The sequence below is a fragment of the Salarias fasciatus genome, chromosome 19 (genome assembly GCF_902148845.1).
Source record: "Salarias fasciatus chromosome 19, fSalaFa1.1, whole genome shotgun sequence".
NCBI lineage: Eukaryota > Metazoa > Chordata > Actinopteri > Blenniiformes > Blenniidae > Salarias > Salarias fasciatus.
The window spans coordinates 5,807,803-5,833,527 of NC_043763.1; the positions used below are offsets into that span (position 1 = coordinate 5,807,803).

The window sequence follows — 25,725 nt, forward strand, 5'->3', positions numbered from 1 at the left end:
ACCACCAAGAAATCTGCCCCTGACAACAACAACAACAACAACATCAACAACAATCTAAGGACAGGAAAAACCCCTGATTAGCTTCATAGTGAAGCAACACTTTCACACCAAATACAGCAATGACTACACAAAGCTGACATACATCAAAAGACTACAATTTCAATATCAAAATTTATTTTTCATGTTTCCTCCTGGTGCAACATGCAGTCGAGTGATCAGCTCTCAGTCAGTAGGTTGGAAGTTCGATTCACCGTCTCCCTAGGTGTCTTTAAGCAAGACACTGAACCACAAATTGCACCCGACGGTTTGGGTGCCTTATGGCAGCTGCCTCCACTGGTATGTGAATGTGTGTGTGTGAATGGGTGAATGTGATTAACAGTGTAAAGCACTTCGGGGACTGCTGAAGCAGTGGAGAAGTGCTGTATGAGTGAAATCCATTTTCAGCCTCGTGGCTTTCAGGCTAAAGCTAGTTCATTAGCAACGAGGCGGCTAGCTTCATAGCAGCTTCATTGACCTCAGTGATGCGTTATGTCCGCTACTCTTCAGACTTTTGCTCTGAAAAACAACGTTTTCTTTGAAGTTTTCACCATTTGCTTGATAAACCATCAAGACCAGTTTGGAGCTTCTTGCAGGACGATTTTGGCTCAAAGGCCTCATGTTTGATACCCCTGGTGCAGATGGCTGAAATGCTCAATGAAAATCCCTCATCATTAAATAGCATCAGCATGTATCGTTATGGTAACATTCACTACAATGTTTATATCAGCTGTAGACATTTACTAGTTATTTGAAATAAGACCAAAAAACTGCAGCTGCTTTCAGAACCGTCTGAAGCAATCTGTTCCAAGCTTTGCCATGATTAATTCGACAACTGACCGATCAATAGACAGATGTGTGTTTCATCACGTGTCAGGAGCACGGGAGCGTCCGTGGCGTTAATGGCTAAAGTAGCCGACATTAAGACAACAATGACATCACCAGACCGACCGCACGGTTCAATAACTCCAGTTAACTCCAAACTGTCAATAAAAACTCAATCAATGAATCCAAGCAAGCCTATTCAGGCCGGGATTAGATGTGAAATGTGTTTAGTGCTGCTGGCCATGCAGTAATTGGTTTAGCAGTCTAGCAGGCTGGCTGTAATGACGTTACCAACCTGTTAACTGCCTCGGAGGAGCTCGACTTGTTCCTCCAAGCAGCTCTGTCGTCTGTCAGTTTACAGTCCGTTGCTGTGCAGTTTATCCACTGTGCTATTCGGTAAGCTTTTTTTTTCTTCATTTTTTAATTTTTTTAATTTTCTCTTTATGTTGCAGCGATCAGAACAGAAAGGAAGCTGAACTGTGATGCTGTCTCACATATCCTCAGCAGGAGGCAGCAGTGAAGCATTTCAGACTCAGACACACTCAGGAGGTGTTTACGTCTCCCCCCATGAAATGAACACTTGCCACAGGTCTGACAAATACAAATGAAAAACTCACAGTATTATTAAAGATTTCTTATAATCTCATTATTCTTACACTGTATAGATATTAGACTAACTCTGTGACAACCAATGTTAAAAGCACATAGTTTAAAGAGAAATATTACATCTTCTTTTACAGAAAAAAAACATAACAGCTTATGTTGTACCTGATAAGTGAATACAATTTAATTTGAATAATTCTTCTTTTTGAGAGAGATCTGTCATGTCCTCTAGTCCAGTTTTTTTTCCATGAAAGAACAAGAACACTAAAAACGATGTAGTTACCATGTTAGGCCACCAGTGGGTGCTGTTGTTTTGGTTTTGCAATGACACACACACACACACACACACACACACACACACACACACACACACACACACACACACACACACGTTTTTAAACATTATTAATGACGAGTACACCAAGGTTATAATAGTTTAGAATTTCTATTTAGTTTTGACTTCATGTCTCCAGATTCAGTTTAGTTTAATTAATTTTGAATGCATGCTAGTGTTGTTTTTTTCATATTCCTTATTAGTTTATTTTATTTTATTTTTTTTATGAGTTTTAGTGTTAGCTTTAGTTTTTGTAATTGGACCATATTTCAGATATGAAAAAAGCACCATGTAATGAAAACTCAAGAACACATACTATTTAAGAAAAAGTATTGATTTGTGGAGGCCAGAAAGGTCAGTCCCCTGTCAAGACCCAATGCCAGCTTTTGCCAGTGAATCGTTAAAAATTCCACATCAAATAACAAAAGCTCAACCATATTTGTCAACAGATTCTCCATAGACTACAATAAGAAGCTGTGAATCTATGGACTCCTTTCAGAAATGTGCCACATGTTTCACCACGGTCCACCACAAGGATCTCACTCTTCTTTGAGCCATTCTCAAAATAATCCCTAATAGGATTCTACTGTTTTCAAAGATGGAAAAGGAAATAAAAAAAGCAAGGTTGAACATGTAGAATACGGTTAACTAAATGATGTAAAGGAAAATGTGTTGATTCTCTTCTTGAAAATTGGTGCTTTTTAAAAGGTTTGAAGAGTCTCGTGAAGAGGAATAAGCAGACAATGAAGACAGGAAGGACTTCTGTCAGAATATTTGGCTTTTAAATCCACTCTTGTAAACAGGAACGCTCCAGAAAAACAAAACCAAACACAGTGGAAGAGAACAAGATAGGCCTCAAATACAAGTTAGGTAACACTTTACTTGAAGCACCCGGTATAACACATTATAAGTAGTTATAAACACTCATAAATGATCACAATGCTTTATAACCCACTATACAGCATAGGGTTAGGGTTAGGGTTAGGTCCTGGCATTGTGATCATTTATGAGTGTTTATAACTATAGCTACACATGCTATAATGGCATTATAATGCTTTATGAATGTACTTAGAATGTGTTATACAGGGGGGCTTCAAGTAAAGTGTTACCAGAAATTACAACAGAAGTGAGGCTGGAACAACTGAAGTAACAAAAAAACATTCTAAATGTCAACTTTTATTGATGGGCCGAATTAGGGATGCACAAATACCAAGTATCAGGTCTGCATGGAGTATTAGTGCTCGGAAAAGTTTCCCCATAACAACACAGCAAGTATTATGTGGCGTCATGCATCAGGAACTTCATCAGTACACAACAAAACTCGAGAGATTCCTTTAAAATTAATGACAATGACTAATGCAAGGCAGACTGGTGTCTATATAACTCACTGTACCATTGTACCGTAGAACTATTTACCACAGCAGTGGTGCACATGTGCAGCCAGCCTCCGCCTGTCCCTGCAGGAGGGGAGTCGGGAGCGTCGAGGAAAAGTTTCACCTTGAGCCGGGTTGAAAAAGTGACGGTTGCAGTGGCTCCAGACATCGCTCTGAGTTCTGATTTCAAGCTTGTTTGGTGTAAAAAACTCATTTCCATTGAACCAAACTAACATTAAAAGTCAGTTCTACAGTTCAAACAGGGTCTTTCTCCTTATATTGTTTAAAGAAAAAGTATTTTGCACATCTGAGTCACTGTACTTCCTTTACTGCAATGAATACAAACATACCATTGTTGCTTAGTTCCAAATGAAGTCTGTTATCTCACATTGGAACAAAATGCAAACAAAATGCAAACTTGTGGTCTTGCTGATCAGTTCTATCACAGACAGGGAGTCCTTTATTTGCTTCGTTTGCATGCGGCGCCGGCTTGTGGGAATACTTTTGGGTAACTGCTTACGTGCCATGATTGGGAACTGCAACAAGTACTTTTTGAAAAAAAAGAGAGAACATTAGGTCTGTTAACTAATACTGCGAGCAACGTTCTCAAACGACAGAGATGTGTCACTGCTGATTGAACGAAGCAGGTTCCCGGGTAGCTTTATAACCACGTATTGATCGATTACAGTGTGCTTTTGAAAACCTGAACAAACTCGTCCAAGATTAAAAAGGATCCTTTTGAAGGTCTGACTAAAACTTCTCTGATCTCCACGACCAGTGAAGCAGACGCAGAATACTGTGGAATATTTGTGAAAATCTCAAGTTTATCATGTTTTTCAGAAGGATAGATAAGTAGATAGATTTGGGTGGTTTTGGTGGATTAGAGCCTCTTGGGCCTTATATCTGACATGTGAGAAGTTTCGACACAAGCTGCATCTGATTCAATGTGTCACCAAACTATTTTTAACATCTTCTGGGGGAAACATTAAAGAAGACCTCAAATATGGTCATTTCATGAAAATAAGATGTTTATAGGTTTGTGAAATGTTGCTTTTTTTTTTTTTTAAATGAACAGAACAAATTTGAGTTATTTTGACAAATGTGCACCTAAAGTGTGTAAACCCTCCCAGTACCCACTGCATACATAGAATTTATTCCTGATTTGCACCTTCTTCATGTGTGTGTAAGACTCCGAAAGAGTCAGCAGCAAAAAGCATCAAACCAGTTTAAACCGTGTGAGGCTGGCAGGCTTCATTTGCAAAGGAAATCAGCCAGGAACGGCATCAGCATGATATCGATGTGCGTGTAGGAGGCTGCGAAGATGCTGAACATCATCTCACTCAGGTAACAAGCAGCGAGGCTCTTCTGTTTCTTAGTTTTTTAATCCCCACATCTAATAACACACTGCAGGCTCTTCTTGCTTTGCAGGACAATGCTGTGGCTTCATACAGATCATCGCTGCATGTTAGAGACGTTCATTCTGTTTGGGATGTTCATCACGACTCTCGGATGTGACATTTCATGTAAGTAAAACTCAGCAAAGTTAACCTGACATGAATCAGTCATAAATGTTTGTTTTTTGTCATTTTGTGCAGACAAAGATGTATCTCACTGTCCCAAAAACACACAGTTTATCACATGCAGACATGAAGATGCCTTACCAGAAGGTAAGCTGGGAAAAAAAGGGAAAGAAAGATCTTTTGAATGAACAAGAACATGTCAAAGAGAAATTCAGAGTTTTAAACTGTATTTCAGAGGCTCTCTATCAAGATGGAGGAGGACTCTGTTCGAGCGTGGAAGTCAACAAAGGTCCAGCTACATTTCTTCTTCTCTATCTGCAGCCTGTTGGCTCAAAATGATGAATTAATATTCTGACATTATAGTAATTAAGCAGCATTTAGAGACCTTTGTCTTTTTTTAAGCTATTTGACACATACTGTATTTAGCGTTGTTTACACACTGCTAAGTTACAAAGTTACATTTTTCATACTCTATTTGCACATTATATTTTGTACCTCTTATTTTATTTCATGTCTCTAGTTAATTTAATCTCTATTCTGTTGTTTTGTTTTTGTTTTAACAGGGAATAATGCCATTCCATGTTTTGTTTGTTTGCCATTATGTATATATTTTTTTTCTTATCTGATGAGTTTTGATACATTTTTGACCCAGGTGCTTTTTTGTTTTCCTAAACTGTATTGTGCTTTGTGTTTTAGTGACTTACTCTCCAAATTCTGATTGGACAGTCAAACTGTCATGTGAAAATGACTGGTACACCCTAACTCTGAAAAAACACAACTTCTCCCAGTGGGATATTGTAGTGCTGACAGGGCCACCGGATGACTTTTCATGTGAGCGATCCAAGGCCGAGGCTGAACGAGGTACTCAGACTGCCCTCTATTGGCTGAAAAGTTTCATTCCTTCAATAAAGGCACAAAGGTTTCCATTCCCACCAAACATCTGTTGATCCTTTTGCAGGCTTCTTTCACTACATCCACAACTGCTTCAACACCAGTAAATTAAGTTCCTCTTCTCCGTGGCAAAACCGATGTGGGATCCGTCCTCTGTGAGCCGCGACTCACCGAATGTTTCCGTTTGATCCAGGTCACCGAAGTGTGAGGCTGACTCAAAGAAAGCTGAAAGACGTGTGTGGGGAAGAGTTCTTCAGAAAAGGTGAAAGGCTGCGAAGTGATTATCTTGTGGTCATTAAGCCTCGTTCTCAGTGAGGCTTTTACACAGTTCTGAGCCGAACCCGTGTGTCCAACATGTCATCAGAGCTCACAGTAATGGCGGCATAATGCTTCATGTTTCAGAAACATGCACAGGAGTCATAGTAAGACCTTTCTCTTTGTGTGCATCTGCTCATGTTCCAGATAAAATCTTCATAGTCATAGTTGGGGAGGAGATCAGTTGCTTGCTGCCAGAAATCTCCATCCCAATTCCCGTCTTGGACAGCAACGAAACCGCCGGCCCCGAACAAGCAGCGTAAACATCAGAGTCACTCACGGCGATGAGTGTACAATGAATAATTATAGTAATGATTTGTGTTTTCGTTTCAGAAAGCTGTTGGGAAGTCTCACCTCTTTGCTGGAAAAGATGGAGAATTCAGCCACAGCGGCCATAACGGCTGGCAATGTCACCGGGGTCGTGGCCAAGCTCCCGCCAAAAAATCAAACCAGAATGTCGATGGGCAGAAGCCCATCGGGCGACGTTGCGGTATTCAGATTCCACCACACGATATCGGAAAACCTGACGAATTGCCACAAACCTTTAAAGATGGTCTTCTTGTAGGTTTTGCAGGGAAATGCAACTTTGCCACCGGTGTACTCGCAAACTGTACAGCTCCCAGAAGAAACCAGTAGAAAGGCCGTGGAGAGAAATGGCTCCTTGGCTGCAGTTCTGTTTTTTCCAGGGATGCAGCTGGTAGGTAAAGTTTATATAAAACGCAACGCTCCATGTAACAGTGATCATAAAAAGCTCCATCGTGGCTATCAGGAGCATCATGCACGCAGACGTATTCAAATGAGAGACCTGTTAGCAAGAAACAAGAAGAGTGAGTGAGCGTTTGCTTTTGTCTGTAGTTGAGTGATTGAGTGGAGCACAGAGCTGCCTGGCTGAACTTAAAATCTGAAAATAAATCCTTGAAATAAAAAGGAGCAACAGAGGAGACTTAAAACAGAGTAGAACACGGAAAACGAAGTCCGCAGAGGACTTCACATACAAGCCAACGACAGAAATCGACGCGTGCTGTTCGTAAAACAACATCCCCGCCGCTGGATTTCACTTTTTCATGTGCAGTAATGTGTCTTCAACTCTCAACAGCGCGACAACTCCAGTACCTATTTACAGGATGCGGTAGTGGGAATTGAAATGGGAGCAAGGATCTCTAATCTCACTGAACCCATAAGAATCGTTTTTAATGGAGTGCAAAAGGTAAAGCAGAGGCGCACTGATGGATGTGATGATGGTTATGGAATAAAATACACTGATTTCTGTGTTGTTGGTTTTTTTGTTTTTGTTTTTGTGGTGCAGAATGGAAACAATTTCTCATGCAGGTCTTGGAACGGTGAAGGTAAGAAAAGCTTCATCAAGTCTGAAACAGTTGTTTACATGTCTTTAACTTTGGACGTAATGAAACACAAATAGCTTAATCAAGTTTTTTCTCCCATTTGAACTGAAGGGTGTTGTAGCTAAGAACAGAAAAGGCTTTTCTTTTTTTAAACCACAATGCAATTTAAATATCCCCTTTGTCTGAGAAATGTGCTTTGAATATGTGATATATTAGTCTAGTGGTGACAAACATAAGCCCCATGTGCCAAAGCTTGGTCCGCAAGAGGCTCTGTACGTGATGAAAACTGAGTAAAATTGCAACAACATCTATAATCCTACCTAGTTAATATATTGTTGGATAGTTGGAGTTCATTGTAATTGGCAGTATAAGTAAAACGACAACAAAGAGATCTCCAAAGTCCTCTCTTAAAGTGAAAGTTTACTGTGAAGTCCTCTCCTGGTCTCTGTACCGTCCACCAGGGGGCGCACCAGTGTGGGTCACAGACGGCTGTGAGACTCTGGAGGCCAACCGGAGCGTCACTTGCCTCTGCTCTCATCTGACCTTTTTTGCCGTGCTGGTGGTAAGATGAGGGAGCGGTCTGTATTTCCTGCTCCGGCTGACATGTCTGTCATTAATGGAGCGCGTGGCGTCGTCTCTGTTTGCTCCCAGTCGCCTCCACCGACGCTGAGGGAGTCCGATCTGACGTCCCTGACCGTCGTCACGTCCGTCGGCTGCGGCCTGTCCTTGTTTTTCCAGGTGGTCGCTCTCTGTATGCACTGTCTGATCAGGTGAGAGACCACTGAGCTGCGCCTCTTACATTTTGGTGATGAAGACGTCTGTTAACTCTGTTAAAAAAAAAAAAAAAAAAGTTTAAAAGTCAGTGTTTTCTTTTTTCAATGCTTCAGTTTCATGGACCAGATAATAAGATTCTTGCTGGCCAGTCCTCGGCCCACAAGCCTTATGTTTAACACCCGTGAATTAAAGAAATAAATAACAAAACTACAAAATTGTATAGCGTATTTTGAGGTATTGCACTTGTGTGCGTCTTATTAGATATTAAATTTCACTCATGCTTAAGTAAACTCAAGTAAATGTTTTGTCTTTTTTGAGGAATAAATCAGTTTTGCTATTGAAATTGTAATCAACTAATATTGCATGTAAATATTTAAAATCTTTAACTTATGATTAATATTATTATGTTTACTATATAATTATGTAATACATTATAAATTCTAATAAATTAAATTCTAATATTATTTTAATTTCACCCTCAATAATATTTTTACATAGTGAAACTCATCATTATTGACAATATTGAATATCTTCTGGGGGAAAAAATGAATCAAGTGAAACAAGTTATTGTAGAGAGTTCAGATTGGATTCAAAAGAGCAAATGATAAATAAGAATTAAAATTAAATTCCAATATGGGGGAAAACTCACTGAAGAAATGACAAAAACAAAATGTTTTGGGGCGGATGAAACAAAAATAGAAGCCTACTAACGGCTAAGCAACGAATCACAGGATTCATGAAATCAGAGAATCATCAGGAGGTTTCTGAGCGAAATGTTCCGTCCAGTGTTGATGGTCTTGTTTTCGCCAATAAAAAAAAAGACCCAAAACACTCAGGAATGGTTGAAAAAAAAAAAAAAAAGAAGAAGAAGGACTATTTCAAAATGGCAAGCAAAGATGTCTGATCTCAGTCCAACTGAAAATGCTTGGGGTGAGCTGAAATCTGCCATTTGGGAAAAATCCTGCAAACATTGCAGAGTTTGAACAAATTGCAAAAAAGAAGAGTGAGAGAAAATACCAGCTGAGAAACAGAAGGATTTTATAGAAGCTACACAAACCGTTCGGAGGGTGTGAAACCAAATATTAAAGAGAGATGATGATGTTTCTTCTGTTTCTTTTTTGAAATTACATCATGTAAGTCAAAGAAACCAGACCTCCATTTTTTTCTTATAAAATGAATAAAATCTGTTTCATCTTTTCACAGAAAACGGAAATCAAACCTGGAGACTAAGATCCTGATCCAGCTCTTCGTTGCGATGTTCACCTTGAACTTGTCTTTCCTGGTGAACGAGGCCGTCGCCAACCTGGGGCACGCGGCGGCGTGCGTGACCGTGGCCGCGGTCCTGCACTACGGCTTGCTGGCCACGTTCTCCTGGTTTTTCGTACAGGCGTTGCACCTCCTCATCAAGTTCCACAGCATGCATTCTGAAATCAGACACTACGTGAAGAAGGTCTACGTGGCAGGGTGGGGTAAGGAAGCTGCACAGTTTCAGTGTGTGTCACTCCGTGGGTGAATAAAAGACGTTCACACACGGTCTTCTGTCTTCTCAGTCACGCCAGCTTTAGTGGTGCTGATCCTCCTCAGCTTGCAAAAGTATGGACTCCTTCATATCGCCACCGATGAAGGGGGAAAAGTGAACATGTAAGTAACTATTAGAGACTGGAAGTAAACTTTTCATATGAATTAAATATCACTTTTATTTCCAGGTGCTGGATCGCCGACGCCGCTGTTCACCAGGGCGTTAACATCGGCTACTATTCTGTCGTGTTTGTCTTTACTTTAAGCATCTTCATCATAACTGTGCGGCAGATTGCTCTGTTTAAGTCTAAATCAGGGTTGAATTCTGGCAAGAGCTCCACTGGGATGAAGGTTTCCTCCGTTGTGGCCTTGTTCCTCCTCCTGGGCCTCACCTGGGCCGTCGCATTTTTCAGCCACGGGCCTCTGATGCTGCCTTTCTACTACATTTTCACCACCCTGAACGCCTTTCAAGGTGGACTCCAACCCGATCTGTGGTAATTTATACTCATATGAACAAAAACATGACATTTTAACCATACTGTTCTTTTTTTTAAGGTTTCCTGCTTTTCATCTACTACTATAAGTCCAGCAAGGTCTTTGGAGACGACATAAACCGTGCATCCAGCTCCAGCAGCAGCACCACAACAAAAACAGAAGTACATGTTATGAGTGATGTTTCAGTGAGGGAATCAGCCGTAACTTCAAAGTCATCAAAATAACATCGAGTAAATGTCCCTGATGCTGTAACAGCGGCCCTGACCCACCCAGGCATGGGATCATTTAGATCCGTCAGGTTCCCTGAGCTGTAAGATGTAACACGCAGTAATGGAATGCTTGACAGTACTGTAATCATTTTGAGGTTTTTCAGTTGTAGGATTGGAGTTATCACATGATCGAGGAGGCATTAAAAAGATAATTTAAGAAGAACTTGATCCAGTAACGTAATAATGCATAAACAGGGCTGCATTTCTTTGAAATAACAGTCTTTTTGGTCAGCTTTATGCAATTTTCTTTTGAAAATGGATTCAGTAGATTCATCAACCACCTTGCCTTAATCCGTATAATGATGTGCAAAAACATTTCATAATTCTGTGGTCCAGTTCAGAAGCACTGTTGGACTGTCGGATTGGACTACATAGCCATCAGGGAGCCTTGACCCCCTTTTATTACCGCTCTGTCGGTGGTCTTAATGTTATGGCTGATGCTGTGTTTCATCTTTATGGCACAAGAGGGCAGCATTTATTTTGATATAGATGTGGATTTTCTCATTCCTTCTTGACTACACATGGCATGCTTGCAATAAACTAATCTGATTTACCTTCGCTGAGACAAATTGCGCTGTCCAGGAAGTCTTTTGTAAAGATAATGCTATGTTTCTGCAGAAAGCCTGCATTACTCATTGTATGGCCTGCAGAGAAGGCTGTGATTCATGCAGAAAACATCACTTAGCTCCTAAAAAAAAAAGCTCCAGTCATCCTCTGGAATGTGTGGATGCTTCAGAGGAGAAATATGACCATTTTATGACTGATGTGCTTGTCAAATGGCTCAAAGATGGCGAAAGACCGAAAAAACAAATTAAAATGATGTGTCGTCCCTCACATCCTGTGCAGCCTTTTTGGGGGGTGGGAGACCAAGCCAGTGAGCGTTGCGTGCCTGCAGATAATTACCTTGTGCCTACAGAGAGCAGTATCCTCCGCACAGGGAAACACTGGCAAACCAGAAATGAGCTCATGGCTGCCTATAGTGATAAGATGCCAGGACGCTGAAACCATTCCCAAGAAATGTGTATTTAACAAGCTTTCACAGCATTCACTAGGTGAAGGGGATCTTGGCAAAGTTTTATCGCCTGACAAGGAATCATTTTGTGTGTGTGTGTGTGTGTGTGTGTGTGTGTGTGTGTGTGTGTGTGTGTGTGTGTGGGTGTGTGTACTTCATTAATCGAATGTGATCCAAAACTAACAGCCTGCATGTATTGATGTAGATGTTGTGGGTGTAATAACCTGCACAACAAGTGGGTGAAACAGGTTGAGAAATCCATTTTACTATAAGATCAGACCTTTGATTTAGTCATAGATAAGTGATACCAAGAGTTTTAGGGATAAAATGATTCTGCCTTTGATGCATTTCTTTAATATTTCGACTGTTAAGTGTTAAGACTAATTATCCACTGTGCAAAAACAATCAATCAGTCTATCTTTAAAGCTTTAACTGACAATAAACAACACAAAAATAATGAACTATGTGTTTGATGGTTTAGAAAAATGTATACATTGTTGGAAAACCTGGTTAAATCTCAAGCACGGTGTCTTGGGGGTTTTTTTTCACGTCAGTCAGAAGTCAGTAGTCGAATAAATTCCATCGACCACATTTTCAAAGGTTCTCAGTTCTGCTGTTCATCCCACAAATTCATGTTTCTCACAACTGTGGAACCATTCAAGAGGGAAATAAAGTCTTTCAATCCACCAGATAGGAACTTCCTTCCTGTTGGAGATAGTTTCATTATGTTGACAGCTTCTCTTGGTCACGTTAATCTTTCCAACATCTGCTTCTGTGCTGCAGTACTTTACTGGTATTGCTGTAGTTTTGTCAATTATCACATAATACGTATAAGACACAGGACAAAATAACTTAAAATTCCTATTTTACTTACTCTCAGGTTCCCAGTGATTGACATAATTCACAACCAACGATGGCAGAGAGGACAATGCCGCTTCTATACTAAATCTACTTAACGATGACAATCAAAATCTTAAATCAACCTCTTTGTCATCTCATCTGCATGAATGAAATGTGGTGAGGAGGTTTTCCCAGGTTAAAGCACAGTGACCTTCGGACGGGACGAGCTGACCTGGAGTTTCGCTGTGAGCCTGTTGGCTTGAGGGGCGACATTCAGAGAGGAAGGTCTGTGTGTTTATTTATCAACGACTGATTAATCTTCTAAATGACCGCAGCATGCCAGCCAAAACCTGGGGTAATTACCACCATGCACATCTAATTTGTGCCCCCCTGCCCTCCTAAAAAAAGGCCTTTCATGCAGAGCACAGCAGGCCTCTATGGTAAAGCTGCGTCCGTACGCTGGAGCTGGCTAGGTAAGCCACAGCAGAGACTTCGAGTGTAAACTGAGCTTCACCGCGCGAGCTGCTATTCCAAATTACAGCTCTGCGGTGAAGAATGGTGAAACACATACATCAACAAATACATCGGCTTCGGCAGTTCGAGGTCTGACCGGCCCGAGAAGGGATTTATTCAAGCCGAGGATAAACGGCGCCGCTTTTTGATCATTAAATTCACAGGATCAGAAAATCAGTTTGGAGTGTGGTTTCACAGCGCGTGAAAGGAAGTCCTGGTGCGGAGGCGTCCGGGGCGGGGGGGGGGGGGGCGGGGGGGGGGGGGGGGGGGGGGGGGGGGGGTTCAGGCAGGCCGATCCAGATCATTTCATAATAATTAGGACGGCGAGGAATGCGGCGAGGCAAAACGCGAGGCCGTAAAACTGTTAGCGGCGTGAAAATGTGGCCCCCAGAATCCAATCTTAACACGTGTAGATGTGTTTCCTCTCACGACGTGAAGCTGAGAGAAAAAAAAAACAACTTTTAATTGCTCTCAGTGGAGAAGCACATGTAGGAGAAACACACTGAACACAAGACAGGGAGAGGACTGTAAAAATATGACACGTCGGCCCTCAAAAGGACAAAATCTGTTTCAAAATAACTTTATTTTTCTACTTGGGTCTTGAGACTCGGTGCAGCTTTGTACACTTTTCATTAATCCGAGTCTAGACTGAGTCCTGCGGTGAAAAAGCCGAACTGTGGATCTCAAATGACCTGTAAAGCCTGAGGTCTTGTTCCTGGAGCCTCGCGTGTCAGGAGGAAATAAAATTAGTCCAATACAACCGGCGTGCAGGTAGATGTAGTTTCTCGCTTAATGCTAATGTCGGGCTGCTCTCTATATCTGGCATTTATCAAGTTAAGAGTCGACACGGAGCTCAGGGTTTGACCTCTCCCGTTGACATCGCTCTAAATGGACTTTATGTTACGCTCTCCGGTTTCGCTCCTCCGCCGGGTCAAGGCAATCCGCTTCGCGGGGACCTCCTCGTTCCCGTCTCCTCTTTCATAAATCCTGAAAATGATTTATTTCCCAGTAACTCCGCTCGTGAAATTGATGTGGACTCGGGGCCTTTGTAGCGTCTGGTTTCCCCCGCCGGCTCGCAGTAAAATCGGGCTGAGGTCCAGGAGCGGGGCAGCGCTTGCGTGACAGCGGAGTGGGGGGAGCAGCGGCGCGGAGGGGCACCTGCGAGCCCCCTCCTGCACCCGTGCGTGTGCGCACCGCGGCCCCCGGCTCGTAGATCTGAGAGCCTGTTGTCGAGCGTGCGGATTTACGACGGCCGGTTGCAGCGCGGCGGAGAAGGGAAGAGAGGGGCTGAAGGTGTGCGACCTCTTGAAACGTCCAGATCCCAAACCTGACCCCTGGGTTTGGAGCTTCCCCTCCCTGCGGTTTCCCTTCTCACGTCATTCCCGTGACCCCCGCGACCCGAGCGCCCCAGCCTGTGACGATGAGCCCTATCGGGTCGAGGCGCGCTCGCACACGTGCAGACACGTCCATCAGACGTCACCGTTTATCACGATCACTCCATCGTGCCGCTGACGCGGACAGGCACGGCGGGCCCGCCGCACGTTTCGCATGCAAAGGGAATCTTGTGGTGAGTTTTTCCTCACCCGTCACAGCGGACGAGGAATTGAAAGCAGGTGGGGATTTATTGTTTGTTTCTATAGCACGCCGAATGAAAGAAATTAAAAGAAGAACAGAAAAGAACGAGCAAAGGAACATTCAGAGACAGAGAGGAGACGGCAGCAGCTTCGGCGCTGTGGAAGGAACATGTTGGAAGAACGCTTTGAGAACTCACAATACTGTAAGTGAGGAGTACTTTTCAAAAGTATGAGATGAGAATGGCCAAAGGCTATGAAGAGAGCTTTAAAAAAGAAATGTGCATCAGTTAAGAAGTGACAATAGATTAAACATAATTGAAATCTGGAACCTTCTCCTACAGTACTTTGCAAAAATTGCTGCTGAGTGTGCGTACTTTACCTGTAACCCATACGCTATAGAGTCAATTCTTCAAAGATAAAATAAAAAGGAATGAAAATAGAACAAAACTAAGAAAAGTACAGTTATGGGTTTTACATCTTGATACAACCAGAGCAGTAGCATTGCTGAGGGCCTATATACGATATACACAAAATAAACTTTGGGTTCTTTTGAAAATCTGAGTGCAATTTTACAAGTTTGACCAGATTAAACTCTTAAAAAAAATAACCTACGAAACTGTAAGACTAACCAGGTTTAATAAGGGGAAAGTGATCCCCAAAAACTCACACATGTCGGTCAAACCCGGGGTCTTCTCGCTACGAGGGGAAGCTGCTGACCACTGCTCAACCAAGAAGACGTTAAAGACTTGGCTACTTTTAAAATTAAGTTGCTCCTACATTTGATATGCATTCATCTATATAACCTAATAAAGATTAATTCTATACAATAACAAGCTTGTTGCATTTGTGTAACTTTTCTATGTTTATTTTTTTATTAACTTTATGGAAAAATGTCTTTTCTGGTGCATCATTAACAATACAAACACTTTTGACTTGTAAATGTGTCCTATCTATGAAAAGTAGCCGTAGATGTACTTTAGAGTAAATGCTCTGCACTAACTGCCCCCCTCTGATTTCCACCATGTGTCTAATATCAAATAAACCGATTGGGCTGTAAAGTCATTTATATATACGCGCCGTTACAGCGTCCTTTGTTTCAAACAGGGCTTTACTCTGAAGTATGTCCTCATTTAAGCAAAAATTTACACAGAGCTCATAACCAGCACTCGGGTCGCACACTTCAGGGACATGAAAGCTCATGGTTAAGAGTCTGAAGCCGTCTGGATTCACTCACGCCGCGCTCACTTTGCTCACTATTGACTTGGCTGCTGTTTGGGCCTTTAAAATTCACACTTGGTGAAGCTGTGGTATTTGCATCACACAAATGGTGGAAGCTTTCCCGCAACGACGAAGAGTTTACAACAGGAACTGATTCACCCGCTGGTTTAATGCCGCCGAATTATGAAATCTTTAGAGGTGGAAGCCGGGCGCTCGCTTCACGTGCAAAAAACTCTTTCAAGATTTTTATAGCGGATCAGTGTGTTCTATGTTCCTTGTCTGGATCCTTGTTAGTGGCCACTAAAGCAGTAAAGGGTAGGTTAAGTGGTCGGTTCGGATCATTTAACGCAGAGTTTTATGCTGTACTTATCGGCAGAGAGTGTGTTATGTGCAGTGGATGAGGTTCACACATTCTCTTTGCATTGAGGCTAAAGAATAACACGAAAGTGGACAAAGCACGTGAAAATCATCTGAAGTAGCTTCCAGTTTTTGAATTTTACCCTTCTGCTTTGCTCCGACTCTCTTCTCTCAAACAGGCGGCACTAATGAGCTCTTCATTGAAACTTTTTAAAACATTTTTGTAACCAGGTTTCTGTCAGATTACCAAGTTGCCTTGGAGCATATGTGTTGCTCCTGAGGACCAACATTGTAGAAGAAAACAAGAGGAGCTAAAGAACACAGTGTGACGCTTCTGCTGGGAAAACTCTGCCACTGTTGCAGATTCCTCTCATTGCGCCGGCGTTCCCCGGTGGCCTGTTTCGGTGGGGTAATTCTTCCTGCCACAAAAATGACTTCAGGAATGGTTTGAGGAACAAAACAAACGGTTTGAAGTGTTGACTTGGGCTTTCAGTTTCCCAGATCTCAATCCAATCAAGCATTTTTGTTGGTGTTATTTTATTTTACGTGCTGGGAAAAACAGCTCTTGTCTGTGAAGCCATCACCTCCCAACTTACAGAACGTAAACGATCCGCTGCTGGCTGATTGATACCAGAGACCGATGAACACCTCCAGAGGTCTGCCGCTGCTGCACTGGTAAGAAAAGAGGGATGGATGTTTAATGTATAGCAATAATTTGCTGATTTCATTCACAAAATGGTTGCTTTTCGTTGCATTTGTTAAAATGTGCACAAAGATTCTCCAGATTGTTTCCATCCGACACATTCCCAGCTGAATACCTCCTCATGCACACGTATTTACGGCGGATATCTGGCGACCGCGGGGCTGTGACTTCACCGAAGCCACACTAGAGGATCGTTTCTGTCTGCTTCCTCCGTTCGGCTCCGCAGGGAGCTCTTAATCACCGCGCCGCGGCTCCTACCACATCTCCAAGTGTGAGAATAAATTCCACAGCGTGAATACATAAACTGAGATCACACGAGGAGACGAACACAGAAAGCATCCGCTCTCGTGCCAGTCCTAATCAGGTCTTGTTTGTATCTGTGTGTTTGCATTCGGTTTAGTGGCGGTTTAATGCGAAGGACCACCAGAACCGTTCCTCTTCCAGGAAGCCTGGTTTTTTTTTTTTTTTTTTTTTTTTTTTAATCCTATCCGCGGCTCATTTTTAATGTTTCTTGTTTGTCCTTTATGGAAGCCTAAGAGCATAAGGATGTGGCTCCTTTGAGCAATCCGTGCATTGTCCCAGTATGTGGTCAACATTTTTTTTTTTTTACAGAACGCTATTGGACAAACCACACAATTAAGGCTCGATGAGTGGAGCCAATAAATCTTCTTAAGAGGTTTCTCTGAATAAATCCATTTAATACAAGCGATGCGAGGAGTGTTTTCTCCCAGTGATGCATCACTTGCCGTGATTAAGGATTATCATGGAAGAATTTCACAACTCCGTGGGTCCGGGAATCCAGGTTCCCAGTTCGGAGTGCTCCGCCTGATGTGGCGGCCGGGGTTAATCTGGAACATACTTGTGACGATATGTTTTTCTCCCGTCTTGACAATCTCGGTTGATTTATGGGCCTCGTCCTGCTGCCGTTCACCGCGTCTTCTCCCCGAACCGAAGGAGTATCGCGAAGTGACGTCAGCCGATGCCCTGGCCCTCCGAGCAGACTCATGATTTACAGAGAGGGCCGTGAGCTTTCTAAACTGCAGCAGGTGAGGTCTGACTCAGTGCCTAACAGTACAGTTACTCTCTGCTGTCTTTGTTTAGATTTATTACAAGCCTACTGAACACAGAGTCTGTTCGGCAAGTTTTCTTTCAGTAATTTTGTTAAACTGCTGCAAAATGTCACCGTGTAAACAGGATCTGTTTCCTGCTCGAGGGTGTTGCTCACTTCCTGACCACACTTTACAGCGAGCTTAGAATTACTCAGAGGTGAAAAGAGAACAGAGAAACCGAACTGAACTCAAGGCCCCGTTTACATGATTGTCAAGTGAAAAAGCTTTTGTTGCGCTACGGGGATGTGTTTACAACAACAGTGCTTCAGAGCCACTGGAATGCAACTTTTTCAAAACGAGTTGAGAATCACCTGGAATAGCAATTTAAATTTGTTATCCGCCCATAAGAATGTCTGTGTAATCGCCATTATTCATCTTCATAGGACATTGTTTGCAGCATATGTGTGTGTGATTTCATTCCAAAAACAAACAACAGCATGCATTAGTGGCCCCTTCATGAAAGCTACGTTGTTTTCTTCCACTTCCTTATGAAACGGACAACGTTTTTAAAATGTTGCCATGTAAACATCAAACTTTTCCAAAACGAAAGTGCAAAAATGTTGCATTTTCACTTAAAATGTCATGTAAACTGTAATCAGAAACAGCGCAACAGTCACTTTTCTGAAAAATACCTCCATTTTTAACCGCATTCATTTATGTTAAAGCACATTTCTCTGATAAATAAAGTATTCTCTCTCTCTCAAACACGATCATTGAGCAATCAGGGTATGAAATGTTAACTAATACAATCATGAAATTAGCCAGATTCCATTCATACTTTGTATGGAATTGATAACACCAAACTGAGTCAACTAGTGTGTGGACTGAGCTATCTAGCAGAGTGATGAGAACATACGATTAACCAGGTGGAATGGTTTATGAGGAACAATGCCTAAATATTCAAGTCACAGAGTGTTGAGTACTTTTTAACCACATTTATTTGCTTTGTCCAAACCAGCCAATCAGCTGTGTAAAAGACTGAAGCAGCCGCATTTACTGTAGAGGTTTCTGCTCCTGCCTTGTATCTGGTGGAGTTTGCATGTTCTGCATTTGGGTTTTCTACCTGTCCCTGTGTCGTCCAAATGCATTCTTTTGAGTCGAACTGGTAACTCCAAATTGCTCATCTTTATTTAAAGCGCATTTCTCAAACAAACAACAAAGGAAATAAAGTCACGCAATGGTTAAAAAAAGAGAGAAACTTGAAAAAAAAAAACGCCTTTCCTTGTTAGAATAAACTGGCTACAACAATGCAGATCAAAAGGTGTGATTATGAGTTTTAAAAATAGTATTGTGTAACTTATGCTTCACTTTGAGCAAAATTACACATAAGTAAGAACACAAAAAAATGACTTGATTACAGTATTTAGGCATTTGTATTTCGTGATTCCCTCACTGTGAATATGAAGCGTCCAGCTGGCTGATCCATGAGCGCAGTGTTCTTTTCCAGGGGCCGGTGATCATGCACGAAAGTGGTCAAGTCCTTTCAACGGAAAGCTTTGGCCGCCGCTCGCGACGGAGGTACGTTTACTCTCGCACTTGTCTCCCTGTCAAAACTCTAAACGACCCACTTTCACAACTGTTTGATTTAGATTAGGTAACTTTTAAGTTGTTGAAAAGCTGTTTTTCGTGCCGCCCGAGTCTCGCTGCAGCTCGGCCATCGGCGGCATTCTGGGCCACTCTTCAGGATCTTGAGTACCTCTCCTCACATGAACTTGCTTTATTTTTCCCTTTGCTGATTCGTGTCAGTCCCGTCCCCGTGCCCCTATCTATATTTGTATACACAGCCAGAGGACAATGGGGGGAATTTGGCAGGAGAGAGAATGTGCAGAGGCATGAACGTTAGCGTGAGCCTTTGTTGGATTACATCAGTGGGAACAAGTGAACTCTCCACGCACCGCCGCAGTCCTCATGCTCTCTCCTCTCCTGCGCTCTCCGCAAACGGCAACCGGGACGGTAAACTCTGGGTGACCCCCCCACCCCGTTGCATGTCATTCCTCAAAAGCAGTTACACCGTGACATATTTCCCTTTGACCAAGCGAGGGAGGTCACACACTCAAACCATACTAGCTGCACATTATCGCCAACATGCAAAGCACGAAGCTCTCTCAGCCGCTCATCCAGCTACCCTCCCTACACACACACACACACACACACACACACACACACACACACACACACACACACACACACACACACACACCACCTCCACCAAACACCTCTGCCATCACTCCACTCTGAGCGTGGTCAGAATGTGCCTTTCACACGGGCGACTGGCCAAAGCAAATAAACCAGCCGCATGCCCGCTAACGAGGGCATGAATGGGGTCAGAGTGGGGGCTCGCCGGGAGGTGCCAGGAGTGACAGTGGGAGGGACATGGTCACGCAAAGAAAACAAGCCCAGCAAGAGTGAGCCTTCCTTCTCACGCAGGGGCCCAGACATGTGTCTTGTCATGCAACAGCCACCCCATCAACCCAAATTAGGGCTGACGGAGGTAATAAAGCGAAGGAGCAAAAGGAGGAGAGAGAGAGAGAGAGAGAGAGAGAGAGGAGAGGAGAGGAGAGAGAGGAGAGGAGCGATCCACAGCCGGAGCAGGAACGTGAGATGGGGGATATAATGTTCACCTTTTAGAGAAGTTATGCTAAAGTGTGGTGACCTGAGCGCACCCCGGGGTAGCAGGCGGTCTGTATGATGAAGCCCGAGCGGTCCGATCTGCCTCTCTCACACACGGCACGTCCTGAGTTCACCCTACATGGAAAACATTCTCTGGAAGCACATGTTCATGTTATCAAAGGCACTACAGAAAGACGGACTTTTAACAACTCAGGCTGTGAAGTTTCCATTCTGAAGAAGACTAAGTTGGTCAAAGAAACCGACAGTTGACAGAGATCCTGATAATCTGATCTGTCGCTTCATAAGATACACATCCAAATCCAAAATAACTGACGAGGCCGTCCTCCTTCCACTCAGCCTGACGATCCGAGGAGCAGCAGCTCGTATAGGTGGTCTATACCAGATGTGAGGTATAGGGAGCCTCTCGGCGTCTCGGGGAGCATATGGAACAGATTGTGTGTGAGGGACTCTTCCAGCGCTGTCTGCTTCTGAGCTGATTAGTTTGTGAGGCAGCACCCGCTTTTCCATACCGAGAGAGTGTGACTTAGAAATGCATCCATGGCCGGGGGAAAAAAAGAAGAAGAGGAGGAAAAACAAAAGGAGAGAGGGGAGAAGAACACGCAGGGTCAAACTTTACCGCTGTTTGTGTCTGGGTCTGCCTTCATGGGACGTCTCAGCTTAATGAAGCTCATGTGTGGAAAGACACCATTCATGAAGGTTTCAGCAAACCGACACTTTCACTTGTGACTATATGGTCAATGCATTGTCTTTTTCTGTTCTATTATTGATGAAATGTTTTTTTTCCCGTCAGAGTGATCAAAGCTACCTCACCAGTAGACCGAACTTGTATCCAGCTTCATCCCGTTGAACATTGAAGGGCAGAAGAAATAATTCCGGCTGAAAATGGTGAAAAGCAGTTCCTTCACAGGACAAAACAATACGAGTGATTAAGCTTAACCAGTTTACCTTGCACATATGTTTATATACACAATACACTCTCAACACTAGTGGTGAGTGGAGGGACATTCATATGGACGGATGATGAAGTTGGATTTGCGAAAAATACCGAACACACTCCCTCTTCTGCTTCTATCAAAGTTCACAAATTACTGCAGTTATAATTGTAAAGTCACTGTAATCTCACCCAATAGAAGTCAATGACTAACCAATGCAAACTGGATGAGGAGCAGCAGTCACGTCACTCCACGCGACTCGCGGGTCAGCGTCCATCTTTACTGCATATGTCTGTGAAATTGTTCCCAAACAATGTCAGCGCACACTCCTGCTGCGCCTGCAGGACTCATTTCAGACCCCATAAAAACAGATCCCGGTGCTCCCCGCTGACGGGACCTACGCAGAGTCTGCTGCACCAATTAGCAGGAGTCTGAAAATCTCTTCAGAGAAGCAGGAACGTCTTCAGTCTCTGCTGGAAAGGTTCGTTCAGAAATCCTCCAGAAAGCAACTGGTGATGTACAGAAAACAAGTGAAACACTGTTTTCTATATCTTGAAATCCTACTCCTGACGGGTCGCCACTCTGGGTTGATGAGCATGACCTTTGACCCCTAACTGTTCCCCAGAGTGGCGCACTGTGGGCCCCACTGCTCCTGGCATGTGGAGTTAAGGTTATTAACTCGGAGGAGTTAAATGTAGAGAGGTAGTTTTCCCAAGCAGATCGATTAATTATAGATATTTATGGATATGAACTGACCATTGATGGGAATGTGTGGGTGTGTGAAAGTGGAATTAAACACTTATCACTTATCACTGAGGTGATTAGGATAAGCTTTACCATTAAGATATAAAAGCTCTTCTAATTTTGACGTCTCTATCCATTGTTGGCAAACAGGGTTTAAAGTGAAGCAGGTGTTCAGATTAACACTATCACAACAGTGTAGGATAGTCAAAAAGTTCCTTTAATTGACTCATCTTTATTTTTTATATACTAAAGGGTGTTTAATATGTGTGTGTATATAACTATACACACTTTCAATGAACACAGTTTGAAAAAAATGTTGGAAAAAATGGTTTAAATCATTTTAGTGTCCAGCTCTTTCTTTTCATAATAATTTACTCTGAAAAATCAGGCTTGGAGACGACATCTCTAACCCCCAAATATATTCCTGGATCCACTGTTGAATTAAAAATCAAGTATATTTTAAACACAGAGGAGGGTAAATAAAAATGTCTTTGCTGATTGAAGGGAATGTTTCTTATTGTTTGAAGGCTTAGAGAACTAAGAAAAGCAGCTGAAGTTTTAAAATGGTCTATCTGGGAGTGGAGTGGGTGTTGTTTTGAGCACGGAGGCAATATCTGAGGCCCCGAGGGCCTCGGCTTCTAACGCTCGTCCGTCGGCTGCAGCCAAACATGTGAACTCGCTGAGTGGAACGACGTGAGGATCTGGAGTCGTGTGTTCTCCAGTTATCGGCCTGTTATCAAACATCCTCCGAGAGCGGCAGTCACTCCGTCTGTGGACACAAATCCAAACACTTCATCAGCGCGTCTGCAACTACTGAAAGTCTGAGATGCAGATGCGAGACTCAGCAGGGGCGGATCCAGAGTGTACCGTCGAGGAGGAAGTGGACCGACACCCCAATATGATCAATCCTTCTAAACAATGTCCACACACCAGCAGGTTGTTTGAGGACTGCAACAGTGAATCACCTCCACCTCTGAGGACACTGCCCCACCGCCGCCGCTATACCATCTCCCGATCCGCACAAGTGGAGCAGTGAAGGCGGGGGCGGGCGGCCCGACCGCTCGCTGACCCGGCTTCGTTTTCAGGATACTAAAACGCACCGAGCTGCTCAAGCGGAACATACGGAGGTGCAAAAGAGAGGGAATCACGGAACATTATCCGCCCAATTACACAATGAGAAGAGCGGCCCGCTGCTAGTATCCATACCGCACGTAATGTTCAGCTGAACCACTGGCTAACCCCCCCCCCAGCATAAAGCCAGGAACCGAGCAGCTCAGCCTTCCCACCTGCAGCCCGGATCAGCGAGACAGACGCAAAACAGCTCATAAAGATCTGAGTCAGTAGAAAGTAGAGAGGAGAAACTGGAACATCTTGTCTCACGTCCAGAGATGAAAACCCTCCTTCGTGTCCTCCCACAGCTTGATTCCCTCCAGATGAGGTTCCTCCTGCTACGGGGAGACAAAATGCTGTCATAGTTAACTGTTCCTGAGTTTTTTTGAGAAGCGGAGTTCAGAATTGCAGCAAACGCGCCAACGTTTTGCATGACATCCTCTCCTCACGTTGCTTTTCCCGCTCACCAGCAACAAACTGCACACTACAGAGCCCGGACAGGAAGATGTGCAGGAATTTAACATTGTTCCATGTTTTCTCCTCAGGTGAATTCTTGAGCGATGCTGCCCCTCCTGTGGTGCAGTGGTCAGAACTCTCACGTCACAGTGAGCAGGGCCTCGGTTCAGTTCTGTTTGTGCTTGAGTGGCTTTTCTTCAGGGAATTTTGATTTCCTGCTGCAGTCCAAAAACATACATATCTTCTGGAAAAAATGCCCATGGTTGTCCACACATCTACACAAAGTCAGCTTCTTTTTTTTTGGAGAGTGATACTGCAAATTTGTAAAACTCTCTTCCAGAGAGCTCAGATAAGACGCTCGCTCAGCATCTCGACAGTGAAACGAGAGAAATGCTGAAGCACTGCTGTCTCTCTTAACTCCCTTAACAAGCATGCAAAACATGACAACAATGGTGGGTTCTGGCTTTTACCACTCTTTTTTTTTTTATTTGCATTCTCTTTAAATTTGTTGGTTTTATAATCCAGTGTGAGAAAAAGCAAAAGTTTAACTCTATCAAGTTTGTTACAGAAGTGACTTTGAATTGTCCATTACTCAGTTAGAGTACATGAGACTGATAAGAAATAAGGACTTGAGGAAATTTACCGAGCAAATATGCTTGAAAAATCTGTATTTATTTATTTATGAATACATTTCCCTCTTCATGTCTTTGTTTGAGTTTGAACCTTTTTCTTGTTCTCCAGTATTAAAACAACGCAGACTGTAAAGCACTTCCAGTCTTCATCTAATGCTGTTTTTGGAGGAAAGCCAGGCAGGTTTATTTATACACTCTGGCTACGTACAGAAACAAAGTAATTCAAGCGCTTCAGAAATACTTTCAAAAATTGATTATAGTTCCATGTGAGATCAACAAAAGCTAACAGTAAATGCAATAACAATAAATAGTTGAAGGCATTTCAAGAAATGCATTTAAAATAAGCAAACAGATATATATAAAAAAATGTAGCTACAGTCGGTTAAAGATATCTTTTTACTGGCTTCCTGCAGTAAACAGTGGTGTTTCAGGATCTGATTTTAATAAGGTGAGCTGACCTCAGATATGCTGGAAGTTTGTTTCACAGGTGGGGAGAAGAGAAGCTGACGAGCGCTTCAGCGTGCTCGGTTTTAATTCGGAGAACTCGGAGTAAACCTGTTCCAGATGATGAATCAGAGATGTTTTTCACCCCGAGACCATTTAAGGCTCTATATGAGACTGAAGTTCAGGAGCCACTGAGACCCCCGTCAAGCAAATATGTTGCTGTTAATCTCGTGTTTGAATTCACGTTATCATCAGTACCTTATTTCACATTAAAAGGAACATGTAGGATTCAAAAAGTATATTTTTTTCTATACGTCTGTGAATTGACATAACATCAGTTTAAAAGAAAAACTCAGAGGCTGAAGCCAGGCAGACAGGTGTCTCTGGAAAATCACTCCAGGTTTCTGATCCTGGGAAGACAATAAAAGATCTGGAGCTGTAAACCCAGTAGCTTTCAAATATGTAACCTTGGCTCCAAAAACTGGCAAAACAGGATCAGGCGGCTCAGGGGCTTAAAAATGAGGTCTTCATCTTCCCTTTAACCCCTCGTTTAACTAAATAACGCCATACAAAAGATTATAGAAATCACACACGGTCTAATGTTTAAAGAGCCCAATCTTTGTCTATATTGTGTGTAATCTATTAGATTACTCCTTATTTGCCACAGCAGTGAATTTCAACCTCCACTCAGGTAAATCAGAGAAATCACATGTGTGCAAATACTGATGCTTACTGTAAAGAGCATTTCTGTCTTTCTTTTTTTTCTCAGAATCCCAGCACATAAATTAAGGAGTGGGAAACAGTGAGTAAAACATTTCACGCCTGCTGCATGAGTTCAGGGAGGCCTGCAGAGAAATAATGAAGTACAGATGTGTGGTAATAATGTTTGATTAGGTAGATTTTACATGTTCTTGACTGTCTTTACCTTTTACATACATTTAAAAACAAATGTTTCAGTCTCTACATGTGATAACGACTTTTTTTGCTTAGATTTTTCAGTTAATATTGCTGTAAATATTTGCCTCTCACTCTCTAAATTGAACAGTAGTATATGTATATTTTGCAAAAATAAGTTGCATTTGGTTGGATGTCACATCTGACCTTTACAACTTGAAAGCGAGCGCCTTACACACTTTTCTCAACAAAACCTCAGT

The 25,725-nt window shown here is 42.7% G+C and overlaps 1 protein-coding gene across 1 annotated transcript; it reads left to right on the forward strand.

The window, feature by feature from the left end:
- Window positions 1-4,397: 4,397 nt before the first annotated feature.
- On the forward strand, window positions 4,398-11,132 carry LOC115407277 (adhesion G-protein coupled receptor G5-like). The gene is made up of 18 exons (XM_030117649.1): window positions 4,398-4,515; window positions 4,600-4,694; window positions 4,767-4,838; window positions 4,927-4,980; window positions 5,388-5,552; window positions 5,650-5,685; window positions 5,776-5,844; window positions 6,045-6,156; window positions 6,231-6,387; window positions 6,463-6,594; window positions 6,994-7,104; window positions 7,204-7,243; window positions 7,702-7,802; window positions 7,892-8,010; window positions 9,218-9,483; window positions 9,565-9,655; window positions 9,721-10,004; window positions 10,088-11,132. Exons 1-18 carry the CDS (start codon window positions 4,493-4,495, stop codon window positions 10,249-10,251), a joined length of 2,091 nt encoding a protein of 696 aa, XP_029973509.1. The 5' UTR covers window positions 4,398-4,492; the 3' UTR covers window positions 10,252-11,132.
- The last annotated feature ends 14,593 nt before the right edge of the window (window positions 11,133-25,725 follow it).